This window comes from Juglans regia, chromosome 9 (assembly GCF_001411555.2).
Source record: "Juglans regia cultivar Chandler chromosome 9, Walnut 2.0, whole genome shotgun sequence".
Lineage (NCBI taxonomy): Eukaryota > Viridiplantae > Streptophyta > Magnoliopsida > Fagales > Juglandaceae > Juglans > Juglans regia.
This window is the reverse complement of record NC_049909.1, coordinates 13,468,147-13,483,010: the sequence shown is the minus strand read 5'-3', so window position 1 is coordinate 13,483,010 and position 14,864 is coordinate 13,468,147. Positions and strand designations below refer to the sequence as shown.

At 40.4% G+C, this 14,864-nt stretch overlaps 1 protein-coding gene across 2 annotated transcripts; it reads right to left on the bottom strand.

Annotated features, from left to right (window-relative positions):
* Positions 1–844: 844 nt before the first annotated feature.
* Positions 845–14,362, bottom strand: LOC108980903 (tetratricopeptide repeat protein 37). Of its 2 annotated transcripts, XR_001994469.2 has the most exons (13): positions 14,038–14,362; positions 13,321–13,540; positions 12,382–12,474; positions 12,200–12,301; positions 11,895–12,062; positions 11,725–11,813; positions 11,043–11,164; positions 10,668–10,849; positions 10,104–10,388; positions 2,491–2,638; positions 1,958–2,348; positions 1,351–1,454; positions 845–980 (listed from the first exon to the last, which is right to left on the bottom strand). XR_001994469.2 is itself a non-coding variant. In XM_018951953.2 (11 exons), the coding sequence occupies exons 1-11, from the start codon at positions 14,226–14,228 to the stop codon at positions 1,975–1,977; spliced, it is 1,974 nt and encodes a 657-aa protein (XP_018807498.1). In that variant the 5' UTR covers positions 14,229–14,361; the 3' UTR covers positions 1,868–1,974. The 2 variants fall into 2 exon arrangements, 1 of the variants encoding a protein (XP_018807498.1); XM_018951953.2 differs by lacking the exons at positions 845–980; positions 1,351–1,454 and having other exon boundaries at positions 1,868–2,348; positions 14,038–14,361.
* Between the last annotated feature and the right edge of the window lie 502 nt (positions 14,363–14,864).

The following is a 14,864-nucleotide window of genomic DNA, read 5'->3' as shown; positions in this document are numbered from 1 at the left end:
AATAGAGTAATTATTAGATAATTATGAAATATAGACGTATATTTATACGCAATTTTAATGATTTAATATACCGTAATAAGACAAGAATATCACCTAATCTCATCCATACTTTGAAACTGTCTAATAATTATGAGTTTTTCTACAATCACCACTCTCCCCTCCTGCTTGACGTGGCATGCCATGCATAATTATATTAAAAAAAAAAAGGAAATGAACAAAAACGTAAATGGAACTTTTCCGTTTTCATTGCATTTTTCTCATTTCTGTGAGTAGCCAGCAACAACAGCCTCAACATCAAGACTTTTCATTGCTTTTTTCTCATTTCCATGTGAGTTCTCCATCGACATCGGCCTCCAGAGGCAATGGTCTTCGTGTGAGTTTCCCAATTCGACATCGGCCTCCAAGCGCAACAGTCTTTCGGGATGCAGTCTACAACTCTATTTCCGGCATCCACAGCTACCACGAGTTCAAGGTTCCCTAGTTATTATTATGTGTGTATTTCCATTAACATTCCATTTTGAAGAAGGATCTAGGACGTCGACAATGTGGAAAGGTTGGTTAGGATTTGGAATTTTGAAGGTCTTTTGGATGATGTGGAAGGATTTCGTTATTTAGAAGAGAAGAACGTAAATGGATTATTCAAATTTTATTTTTTTAATATTTAATATTCCTACCATGTGGGCATTCCACGTCAAGCCGGAAGGGGCAAGAGGTGGGAGTAGCATTTCTCAATAATTATTGACTGATGTGACCATTAACTCTTCAAGAGTTCCTAGTTGTTGTCACATTTATTATTTTTGGAGCGGAGGCGTTAAGAGTTTTACTTCAGACAATATCAACCGAGTTAACCACTAATCCCAATTGATTTTCCAAGTGCAGATGTAATTGGTGCTTTGCTACAAATATTACAGATTTCCATTTAATACATTCACCGACTTCTAGCTCAAGCGTAACAGGGTAATGATCGCTGCCTTAGAATCCTGCAGAATTGAAAATCAGTTTGTTTATATGCTACAGAAGCCACAAGAGAGAAAAAGGGTAAAAAAAACTGACATATCAAGAAATAATAGTGTATCAGTATGTGATTTTTGTCTTCTTTTTTTAATGTCAGTAATTTTGTTTTGTTTTCAAATGGTACCATTATAGAAAATAAAGCTACTAGGTGGAAAAAAAACAAACCAAAGCAGCAAAATGCGCGCGCGCGCAACACACACGATCCATGCATTGATCAAACTCATTTTAACAGCTAAAAAAATATAGGTAACACAGAAATAGGAGATGTAACACAATTCTATAGGTAAAACACACTGCAGAGAAGCAAGAGCATTATTTAGAATGAAAGAAGATCACCTTCTAATTCAATTTCTCGTCCATGCATCTCACATGCAACAATTCTATCTTTCAGTTTCTCTGAAACTTCAAAATTGTCTGTTCACATCCTTTCCCTTCGATACCTGCAACAAAAGAACCCATAAAGCAGCCAAAGATAGTCGATCACCCCCAACAGAATGCGTAATCAAATTCCCATTTTAGTGGCATTGCCAACCATATATTTTCATCATTTAAAGGTTGTAACATGATATACCATCATGTTGTTAAATATACCATCAATTTCCTTGGTATATTGATCCACATGATATCGATTTCTTATTTTACAATGGGATGTCCAGACCATGAGAAGCCACGCTCCATTTTCACAAAATAGACTTTGCTTTAGAGACATTGAGATGCCTTTTCTTAATCAATCAGAAACCTGAGGTCCAAAATCAATGAACTCCACCCAGACAAGTCAATGAATGGATGTGCAAGGTTTTTCTCTTTATGGACAATGAAGAATAATTTTCATTTAGGAATAGGGCATATATAGAGAGACAGGGAAAAACATGCTGATCAGATTTCATCTTTCAATGATATACAGGTTTATAGCCAAATTTCATAATTCAGAACAACTACCTACCCTAATCGAGTAGATAATTAATCTTGAATATGACATAACGACAAGCCATCACACAATCTTGACATGGACCCTGCTTTAACCATGTTGGACTTGGCTACATCTAGCAATGGGTCTGCCTGGAAAGCTTTTTCGAAACAATATTTCGCTTCCTCCCAGCGACCCTCTGCAACAAACACGAGACCCAAGTTGTTGAATGCAGGAGCATAACCAGGCTGCAGTTCAAGTGACTTCGTAAACATCGCTTTTGCACGCTCATATTGTTTTTGCTGGCGGTACAGATTCCCAAGGTTGGAAAATATAGCATGAGCTTGCTCTGTTGTTGCCAATGCCAAGGCCCGCTTGTACACTGCTTCAGCTTGTGATGGCTCCTCTAATAGTTGAAGTGAGATACCTAGTGACAGAAACAGAACCACAATACATTGGGGAAAAAAAAAAGTAATAGGGCTCCCTTGGGCACTGGCACGGGGGCAGGAGAGAGAGAGAGAGAGATAACAAAATTTTGGTATTCAAATATGTTATGGGTTCACACATACCAAGGTTAGACCATGCACAGCCGCACTCTTTAAAACGTGCTACTGCAGCTTTCAGGTACTTCTGTGATGCTTTAAATTGTCGAGTGCAGAGGTTATGAAGGCCAAGCTGGTGCCACTGCACAGCATCATCTGGATCCTCTGCAATGGCCTAATCCCAATAGAGAAAAATGTATCAATGCAAGGAAAATTTGGAAAAAGAATAGCAGTAGTAATCTTTATAAATATACCCAACAAACTATCAATCACTCTACAATGTCAAATTCTTTTTTTTTTTTTATACAAGTAATCAAGAATATATTAATAAAGATAGGCAAAGCCCAAGTACACAAGATGGTATACAAGATATAAGACCTATCTAGGTCGAAGTAAGGGAAACTAAAAAGTCATGAAAATTCAGGTCATTAAAATCTAAAGCAATGGCCCATAGAAATAAAGTGCTGAAAAATAGGGTTCAAAGTTCCTCTGGAGACCGCTCCTTGTTTTCGAAAGTCCGATCATTGCGCTCTTGCCATATACACTACATAATACAGATCGGGATCATTTTCCACACCGCCTTGATTTGTTGAACTCCACTTGGAAGTGTCCAGCTGGCCAAAAGATCTACCACAGAAGCAGGCATAACAAAAGATAGCTCAATCCGGCTAAGGACTTCCACCCACAAGGCTCTAGATGTCTCACAATGTAGCAAGAGGTGTTCCACTGTCTTGCTAAATCTCTTACACATACAACACCAGTTAAGTATAACTATCCGGGGCTTCCTCAGATTGTCGGTAGTCAGGATCCTCCCCAACGCTATTGTCCAAGTAAAAAAGACCGCTTTAGGCGGTGCCTTATTTCTCCAAATTCTCCTCCATGGGAATGGAATGTTTGCTGCTTGGGAAAGAGACTTATAAAAGGATTGAACTGAGAAAATGCCCTTACCCGCTGGAGTCGTCCACATCCTATCACCTTGTAGTCTATTGGGCTTCACAAAATATAGAAGGCTGAAAAAAGCCTCAAAGGTGTCCACTTCCCAATTTTGCGCTGCTCTACTAAACATGACATTCCACTGCACTTGGTCTCCTGATAGAGTCATAAGGTCCTCTATTGAAACATCCTAGTTACACACCATTCGGAAAATAGCTGGAAATGCATCCTTTAGAGCCTCATTCCCACACCATATATCTCTCCAAAACTTAATGCGAGAACCCCTCCCTAACACCAATTTAGAATGGCTACTAAAAGCCCCCCACCCCTTCCTAATGGATACAATCAATCACCAATTTCCAAAGGGCTTCGGGTTCCTTGTTATACCTCCATAGCCACTTCTGAAGTAAGGCCTGATTGAATGTTCTCAGATTTTTTATACCCAGACCACATTACGAGATTGGTCTACACACTTTATCTCAGCTGATCAGGTGAAATTTGAATTCATCCCCTATCCCACCCCAGAGGAAATCACGATACAGTTTATCAATCCGAGCCGCTACCCTGGCAGGCAATTGGAACAAAGATAAGAAGTACGTCGGTAAGTTAGAGAGGGTACTCTTAATAAGAGTCAAAAGGCCACCTTTCGACAAATCTTCCACCCTGCCAATTTCCTTCATATCTTCTCTATGACTAAATCCTATATGGATGAGGCCCTTGCTGCAACCCCAAATGGCAATCCCAAGTAGGTAATGGGAAGAGAAGCTACCTTGCACCCAAGAATATTGGCTAGTTGCCTAGTGTTGCTCACATTTCCCACTGGCACTAACTCTGACTTGTCAAAATTAACTTTCAGACCTGACGCTGTTTCAAAGCATAATAACAAAGCCTTCACTGCCCTCAACTGGTTTCTATCTGCCTCACAGAACAGGAGCGTGTCATTTGCAAAAAGTAAATGAGACAAAGTAATAATGCCCCTGTTGGGGTCACCAATTGAAAAACTAGCTACAAAACCATGCGTAACCACCGTCAATATCATCCTACTCAAGGCTTCCATAATGATAACAAAGAGAAGTGGGGGCAAAGGATCTCCCTGCCTTAGACCTCGAGAGCTGCTAAAAAATCTGGTAGGGTAGCCATTAATCAATATAGAGAATCTGGCTGTAGAGATGCACCAACTAATCCAAGAACGTCACCTAGCCCCAAAGCCGCATCTCCCCAACAAGTACAAGAGGAAATCCCAATTTACATGGTCATAGGCCTTCTCCATATCTAGTTTGCAAATAATTCCAGTGGAACCCGCCTTTAATCTGCTATCCAATCCCTCGTTCGCTAAGAGGACTGAATCCAAAATTTGTCTTCTCTTAACGAATGCATTTTGTGGCTTCGAAATGATCTTACCCAAAATCGTCCCCAATCTGTTAGCAAGAACTTTGGAAATAATTTTATACACCCCATTCACAAGGTTAATGGGTCAAAAATTCTTTCCTCCACCGCTCCAATCTTCTTCGGGATCAACATAATAGATGTAGTATTTAGACGTTTCTCAAACTTGCCAACTAAAGATATTTCCTAGAACACATTCATAATGTCCTCTTTCACCACCTCCCAACAATCTTGGAAAAAGCCCATAGAAAAACCATCTGGGCCTGGAGCTTTATCCTTACCCATACATCTGACTACATCAAACACTTCCCCCTCGTCAAAAGGCCGCTCCAACCAGGAGGCTTCCTAGGGCTCAATAGTGTCAAAAGCGAGGTCATCCAGCTTTGGCCTCCATCCCTCACCTTCTGTAAGCAATTGTTCAAAAAACTCCACCACATGGTCACAAATTAAAGCGGCCTCCTTACACTCAATACCATTAATGTTCAGCATTTCAATGGTATTGGTTCTTCTATGAGAGTTAGCAACTTTATGGAAGAACTTAGTACCTCGATCCCCCTCTTTCAACCACAAAGCTCTCGACTTCTGGCGCCATGAAATCTCCTCAAAGGATAGTACTCTTTCTAATTCTAAAACCAACTCTGTCTCGTGCAATAACTCTTCCGGTAAAAGGGCTCTAGCCTCAAGTATCCGCTCAAACTATTGCAACTCCTCCACCATGAATTTTTTTCGCTCCCCAATATCTCTAAAGGATTGTGAATTCCACAACTTAAGGTCAATTTTCAAAGCTTTTAACTTACAGGCTAACTTACAGGCTAGGATGTAAAGGGGATTACCATGGAACTGGTAAGAAGACCACCATTGCCTAACCTTATCCACAAAACCTTCACTTTTCAACCACATGTTTTCAAACTTGAAGTAACGACGCCCGTTATGAATACCACCACAATCCAACAGAATAGGAAAATGATTCGAGCAAAGACGTGGCAGCCTCTTTTGGCACACCTCCGGAAAATGCCCCTCCCACTCCGATGAAATTAGGAATCTGTCCAACCGGGACCATGTCTGATTATTCGACCAAGTAAAGGAACCCCTCAATAGAGAAATATCCATCAGGTTTAAGTCAAAAATACAATTTGAGAACTCTATCATTGCTGGACGCATCCTACTCTCACCAGATTGTTCACTAGGAATTTGATGACATTAAAATCCCCTCCTATACACTTAAGGAATCTCCCACCAGCTATGTAATCCAACAAGTTCCTCCCATAAGAAGCATCTATTGTTGTCTAAATTTGGACCGTATACACTTGCAAAAGCCCAGACAAAATTATCTGTCACACTCTTAAAAGAGCATGCCACTAAGTACTCTCCCACAAACTCCTCTAGTTTCTCAACAACTTTTTTATCCCACATCAGTAAGATTCCACCCGAAGCCCCATTTGATGCTAGATAAGCCCAATCTGCATAAGTACAACTCCAAACACTTCGGATGATCCTTCTAGAGACGCTTTTCAACTTAGTTTCTTCTAAGCATACTATATATGCCCTCCATTCTTGCAACAAATTTTTTATACGAAGTCGCTTATTTACCTCATTTAACCCGCGGACGTTCCAAGACACAACTTTCGGCTTCATAAAGAATAGGCGAGCCCCTTCCCTTTGGATTTTTTACGACTTGAGCTTCCTTCATACTTCAGTGACCAAGTTAGGCGGTTGAGCTCCCGCTGTATTTTCGACGCTAATATCTTTGACTGTGTGTGATTCGCTTCAATTGCAGTAAGTAAAGCTAGAAACTACTCTTCATAACCCACACATTCCATTCCTATCCAACGTTGCATTTCTTTCACCTTTTGAAACAGCTAATCCAGAGCTTTCGATTCATTTGGTAGCAAACGATTCAATGGGATAGGGTTCCCTTCACTTGAAGCCCACTGCAGATTAGGAATCGCCCCCCTTCCTTCCTCTCCGAAAAGATTCCTACCCATTCAACCACAGCAGTACAAGTGGGAGATTGGGTCTCAGGGACCTTCAATACCTCACAGCCACATTGGGTCTCAGGAACCACCTCCACCCCTGCCTCCTCAGCCTCTAGTTGAGCTTTAGAGTCGAAGTTCCTCACCACGATGGAGTCAAGATGGTCCTTGGGATGACATTGGACATTCGTCTGGGGAGGGGACCCTCCCATCATGGTTATCGGCGATTTCTGGGTACCTGAAACAACACCGGCGTCACACGATGGCGGTAGCACCACCAACTCCACCTGACAGCCATCTCGCTAGTTCTCTGTACACCCACCCTTCTTAGGCATCTCCTCACCCGAAGAAGCCTTAAAGCACCTATCCTCTACTGACGGCAAAGGAGCCACCGTCGGTTCTGTGGCAGTCAAAATACCGGCATCTATCACACACAGGGAAGGATCCCGATTCATTTCTCGCACACCATTTCTCGCCGGAGTAGATTCCGGCAACCTAGCCTCTGTCGAAGGTGTTGCCACCATCGCCGGGGCCACCTGGCTCTTCGCCGACAACGGTGGCTGAGGCCCACCCGCCGATGGGCTTGAGGCAGACGCAACGCATCTCCTCCACACGGGCCTCTTCAGTTTCAACCGAAAAACCCAAGGCCCAACATCAAGTCGTTTGCCTGCGGCCTGCATAAGACTCTTGGGCCCATTGACCAGGGCCCATTCTGATAACCTTGGCCCACGCCCACTTCCACCCCTGCTTCATCTTCAACGCACCGTTTCAATAAACATAAATCAGCCTGCACATCTTCTATTTTCCTTTGCATCTCCTCACAACCCGCAAAAGATTTTCCATATTAAGACCGACAATTCCACTACCAGCCCCTTCCCTCTTCTGCACCTCTGCTGAAGCAGCGACGTCTCCAGCCTGCAACAACACACCTCCTCTCAAACTGACAGGTTGAGAGGGTGGGTAAGAAACCTTCGGTTTTTTAGAGCCTCCAAATATGATGTTGAGGGTTGAGCTGCCATCGCCGCTACCACCATTAGAGGAGACGACTCAGCTACACGGCCACTGCCTACCACCCTCAACACTTCCACCAGCTTACTCCACCCCCTCCCATCTCTCCCTTCAGGAATGAGAAGATTATTTCTCTGACCCCCCCATCTGAACTCCACCAACGACATGAATGCCCCTTGGGAGTTGGCACACCTCTGGGCTATGAAGCCCCTGTCCCCTTCTCTGTGAGCCGAATAAAACTCCCTTCTTCCCACCTTTGAGCAGTCCTCCAAAGCTTTTGTGAACCAACAAGCCGAGCTTAACTCCAAATGCATACTTCTCACCAACTTCCAGCCCCTCTCTGTAACGTTCACCCATTGCCCAACTCTAACTACCTCAAATAACTTACGATCAATAACAACAGCATTCAACATACTCATATTCCTACTCATACTTGCAGTAAACAGTCACTCAACCTCCCATGAAGAGCATCACCAGCCAAACAAACAAAAAGTGTACGTAGAGAAAATAAGGAGGAGAGAGGAGCACTTTTTTTCATTTTCACAATGTCAAATGCTTACCTCAAAAGATATATACTTGTATATAAAAAAAAAAAGAAACTATCAATCACTCTACTTATAAAAAAAGAGAGGGTCTTTGGGCCGGACGTGGTGTTTAAGTGAAATTTACACCCTTCAATGAGACATAGCCACGTTGCTTCTTTAATTTTATTACCATAGACACAACTGCAGCAGATAAAACGAAATGTGGAGCAACGTAGTCACACAGCTGAAGCCCGTCTCCACCATGGAGATTTCTCTCAAGCTCTCTCACACTCCTCAAGCTTGTCGGCCTTTCAATGAGACTGCAAATTTATTAAGACAAACCCAAATCACCTGGACAGTTGAAGAAAACCAAATGACCAAGAGGAGAAGAGATGCCATTTCTCCCATTCTACCCATATAATACCACTCGTTCACTCTCTTCACAAACCAAAACACAAATACCCAGCCACCCAATAATAAAGCCCCAGTAATCGCCCACAACGAATCCAACTCTATCTGATGAATTTCATTTCTTCCGGCTTAATTTCTAACAAAGCGAGAAGAGAGAGAGAGACTTTGTTGAGGAGAGAGAGACCTACAGAAAATCGAGGTTGAAGAGAGAGAGAGAGAGAGATTGCTTAGAGTGAGGAGAAAAAGAGCTTGAGAGAGAGGGAGTTTGCTGAGGGGAGAGAGAGCTTGCAAAGAGAGATAGAGAGAGTTTGCTGAGTGAGGAGAGAGAGTTTGTTGAGAGCAGGAGAGGGAGAGAGCGACAGGAAAAAAAAAAAATAGTATCTGACCGGTTTTAGGGCAAATTTATGAAATCATTTACGTGTCTATCTCTAATTTAAGGGTGTAAATCTTACATTTGCACCTCATCCGATTTGAAGCTTTTCTCATAGAAAAAACAATCAATCACTCTATGAATTTACACCCCAAATTATCAAAACCATCAGTTTGCACCCCAAACTACCACTTTTTGACAATTTGCACCATCAGTTTAAATCTGACTGGTATGATCAATTAAAAATGGGATATGTGGCACAGCGGGTCAAAAATGGGATATGTAGCATAATCTTGACAGTCAAATTATGATTGACGATAAAAATTGTCAAAAAGTGGTAGTTTGGGGCACAAATTGAAAAACAAATGGTAATTAGGGGGGTGCAAAATGTACTCTCCCCTTAAATTCTATTAGCAAGACTGGTGAACTATTACTTAAGCAAATGAAATAGATTATTTGGGTGCAAGATGTACTTTCCCCCCTTAATTCTATTAGGTAAGATCGATGAACATTAGTCAAACAAATGACATAAATTATTGTCTTCCAAATCTCATTCTTAAGAGTAAAAATTGTATGAGATCAGTGCAGAAAATATGCCACTACAAAGGCTAAGGGAAGTGATTTATTATTGTCTGTCAAGTTGTCAACTTATAACCATTGAATACTTACATAAAAAAATTTTATAAGTTATAACCATTGCATTAATACAAAATCTCCAAAGACTTTTTACGTATGTTTAATATGCAGAACATTAGCAACAAATCTGTTCATAAATTCTTAATTTGCATTCATGAAATAGACTCCTATGACCCCCACCCCAAAAAAAAAAAGTATGCATATCATTAAATAAATATTCTATAAATATCTAAACTGTTTAAGGTTAACTCGGATGTAAGTACAGTACATGGTAGAATACACTACATGAGAAGCTCCTTCTGTCATGCATCATTGACTAATTACTCTTAGGAAATATATCAAGAGCATACAAGAAGGGCTCTTTTGTGCAAAAGTTATTCTGAAAAGCCAGAAAAATACCTGCTTTAGGCTGTTAACAGCACGATCTTTCACCTCCGACAACTCAGTCTGCTTAGTTTCAAATGCAGCAGTAATCTCATGTTGTGCTTTGTGAACCATGGCAAGCCCTGCCCATGCCACTGGAAGATCAAGCAGAACAGAATCTCCATCTCTTATTATAGAAGCCATCTCATTTCCAGCCCAAGAAAGCTGTTCACTAGGATCTTGAGACCTTTCTGCATCCTTAATTCGGTGAACTGCAACAGCATATCGCGTAGACATGCAATTGGGCTCCAACTTTGCTGCCTAAAGAACAACAGTAAGAGGAAATTAAGTCAAATGAAAACCACATGTTAAAGAGAGCAGACAAACTCTGTTCAAATAAGTAAAGAACTAGTATTATTTGCTTCTGAAGTAAAGGCAAGAACTAGTATTATTTGCTTCTGAAGTAAAGGCAAGCAAATACGTAGCTATCCAATATTTATTATCAGGCCCCAAGAAGAAAATCTTCCAGTAAGAATAAGAAGGTCAATTGGCAACCTCAAAAATAACTTATAAACAACTTTAGCAATGAGCCATGAGCACCTTCTCCAAGCACTTGCCAGAACTTCTATGATCACCCATCACAAAATATGCATTGGCAAGGTTTGCCCATATATGTGCAGCTTTTGGATCTATTTTTAATGCTGCTAGCAAACACTCCTTTGCAACATTGACAGCTGTAACCTGCTCTAAGGACGCACCTTCACCAGCATTTGCGCCAGCACCTAAGAATTTAGGAATATAGAAATGATTCATTAAGGCTTTTTCAACCATTTCACATTAATAATAACATAAAGAACCATTCCTTAAAGATTGCAATGTATCTACCAGAATTGTACAAATTTACAGAATGAGCAAAATGAATAAAGATAAAAGTAGAATTCATCTAACATGAAGTCAAGCTCTTCAAAAGCATACCTGCTACAACCGATCCATATTTACATAAAATAAGGGCAGCATAGTTTATTAAGGCAGCAGGATGATTTTGATCCTTTAGGAGTAACTGCTGAAAACATTTTTCTGATAGATCCAAGTTTCCACTGCAGGGTAGAGTAATCAGCACTATTTCCATGTGAAAGGAGCACTGGTTGTAAAAGGAGAAACTTTAATGACACTGAAAAAAAAAACACACTACAAAGGCCATTCCCTTCCTCATAAAGCCTTGTGTGTGTTACATCCCAGAATATTATTGCAAAGAAAATGTATAAGACCAAGAAAGATGAGCAGCTGGAGACATACTCAAGTGGCGATTTATATTGATGAACAAGAATGAAGGAAACAGAAAATTATAGGAGGTTACAAAAGATGGATGGTATAATAATTCACCCCTACAGGTAAGCAATCCCCCAAGGTTTCCAACACAACCATAGTTGTCAGAGGCAACTGCATTAAAGATGACAGAATCTTTTGTGGGATTACTATGAAATGCCATCGGCAATCCTCCAGCAGCTCATTTTATTTGGTTTTAATTTTCTTTGAAATAGTATTGCTGGGATATAAATTTATATTAATGACCAGTCTACCGCCACAGAGCAAAATGAAGGAAGCAGTAAATTACAGGAGGTTACACAATATTGATGGTATAATAATTCAACCTTACTTTTGAAGGTAAGCAATACCAAGGTTTCCAAGGCAATCATAATTGTCAGGGGCAACTGCCAACAAAGATGATAGAATCGTAATAGCACTCTACAGGAAATAACAAAGTCCATATCAGATTACAAAAGGAGAATATGCAACTGTGAACAAAACCAAGCACCATATGTATACCTGTAGACGACCACTTTTCAGAAGTATCAAGCCTAGGGAATTCCATAAAGCGGCCTGTCTAATATCTGATTGCATTGATTCTTTCAGTTTAGAAAGAATCTCCTCAAGCTCTTTGGGTTCAATTTCTTTATCTGAATTGCTATCCACTGAACTTTCTACTATTAAACACTACAGTTGGACAAAAAAAACATGGTAACCAGATTAGCCATATTTGGATCATTCAGTTCATAGTAGAAAATAAATAAACAAAATAATAAAAGCTTATGTAACTGGAAACTACACTATAGTTATCAGGATTACTGCACCTGTGCATGATGAATTTGAACCAATGAAAGAAGATCTGGCCTATCGATCTCTGCCTCAGGGCGGAGCAAGATCTCCGTTGCCTTCTCATATGCCGAAACTGCCTAATAATATTCTAACTTGATGAAGGTTTCAGCATGCATATTGATGCAAAGTTGAAAGCTCAGCAAATTCAAAATCCTACCTTCTGAGGTTGACCCAACCTTTGGTACATAAGGCCAAGTATGAAATGAGCATGAGCATTTTTGGGCATCTTCCTTGCAACATGAACTAACCCCTACAAGTATGAACTGAGTGCATCAAGAATTCGATCACAGAAAACTTTAAGAATGTATGAGACAGTATGAATTGTATGAGTACAAGACAGCCAACGATACTGCTTTTCTGCCACATACACAATTATACCTGACAAAGTAAACAATTATATGATTCACAAAAGGGAATGTAAGCAGCGTTCTAACATGAGTGGAACAGACTGGAGTAATGATTTAATAATTTTTTTGTAGAATGCTCATTATAAAACATGGGCAGTGGAAATCCAAAAGAGTCACCATAGCCAAGATAATGCAGCTGAAACTGACATTAATATGCGAGTCATAGTAACAAGGGAATCGGACAAGCATACCCAGAGTCCTTAAGATTTATTGTATTCTATAGGTATAACATAAACAATTAAAAAAATAAATGGAGTAATTTTTTTTTTTTTTTTATAAGTAATAAATTATTTCATTGATAAAGAAAATATGCATAGCTGGAAGTATACATGTGAAAACACCTATTTAAGAACTAGAAACAGTTACATGGAGGAGTAATTATATGTATTGCCTCATTGTAAATCATAGTAAACATTCCTTCAAAGCACAAAAAGCAGCCAGGGGAAAAGGTTGGTAAAATTTCTGCAAAGAAATTTAATTGAGCCTGCCACCATTATAGTCAGGCAGAAGGAAACAAATTTAAAAAAGCAGAGACCTATAAAATTACATGTACATAAACATGCGTGCAACACACACACGCAGAGAAACCGAATATTGGGTGGGGGAGCAGGAAAAAAGTACATTAAAAATGAAAAAAAAAATACTGGCACAAACAAAAAAGAGTAATTAACAGCCTATAGGGAACTCACGGTTTTAAGGCTGCTAACTTTTTCCTCACGTGAAGAAGGAACCCCTTGACCATGCTGATCACCATCAGCATCCCCTCCACAATCAAGAGAGCAATCTGCCTTATTATTTCTTGAACGACATTTACCCAATTTGTTTGAACGTTTAACCTCACCTTCCATGGCCTCACTGTCATTGCACATTACCGTACACTTATCTTGACTGCTCTCGCCATTAGCCAACCTACACATAATAAAATCAAATCGCTCTTCAACTGCTCCGATCATTAGCCAATCTACACATTGTAAAACCAAAAGAAAGAAATGGCCAATGACATCATCGAAATCCAGACAGAGAGAGTAGCATTAAGCTATGTTATTCTTTGCACAAAATTAAAAAATTTATTACTCCGGAGTAATTATACAACCTATTGACCCATTATAGTGAATCTTAGTTTTCCTAAGCATGTTTTCCAGGAGGATTTGGAAGAAAATAGAAACTTTTCAAAAACTTTGTTACGTTGCTAAGAAAGTCTAGTTAGGTTTCAGATTGTCTGCGACCTGAGAAGGGCAAACTGAGTGCGCCAAAACTAGTCGGCTTATCGAGATTATAATTATAATTAGTATCACCCCAAGTTTCGTATGCGCAAAAATTCAAAACATCAATTTTCCTGGCAATCAAACAGAGGGTAAAAAACAGTAAAAAGAAAACGAAAATAAGACAGGAGAACGAGGAGGAACCTGGTGAGGTCAGGGGCGGAAACGTGGATGGAATCGTCCTCGTCGGCTTCAGGAGGGTCGACGTTGAGGTCGGCTAGAACGACAAACTTAGGAGGTCTCTTCGAGTTCGAGTTCGAGTTCGAGTTCTCTTCTACGGAGCTCTCTGCTGTTCCGATTTCTGGTTTTACAGTCACTGGGCGGGATTCCGACATTTTTCTTTCCTCTCAATGCCTTTTCACGAAGCACACATGTAAAAGCTCAGGGAAATAAAAAAAAGGCCATGCCCGGGTTTCGTGCGTTAGGTATTCTGTATTGAATTTCTGTGTCCAAACTCGTTTGGATTCGGAGTAAGTCATAATTTCACTGTTTTAGAAAGAGTTCAGGTTTGGAGCGGTATCGACCGATTAGATCAACAACTAATAAAATCTTTATTAGTCTTTAGATCAGCAACTAATAAAATCTTGACCCGTCAACTTTATATACTATAACACAATAAGGATTACTATATTAGAACATCAGTACATAACCTTACGTCTATTACTTGTTTTTTGCTATACCCGTTGTAGCCATCGCCGCCCTTCCTGTGTGATCACGCCAACAACCCATTCCACAACCACTCACAACCATTTCGACGCCAGCAACAGCCATTCCGACTCCAATAGAAGCAGCCCGACACAGCCACCCACAACCATTTCGACGCCAAAGGCAAGCAGCTCGACGCCAACCAGTCAACCACCACGCAGTCCGATGCGTCACCATGTTGAAAAACTCCAAATCCATAATCCATCTGAATTTGAAGAGAGAGAGAGAGAGAGAGAGAGAGAGACTTGGTAGGATCCTATGTTTTG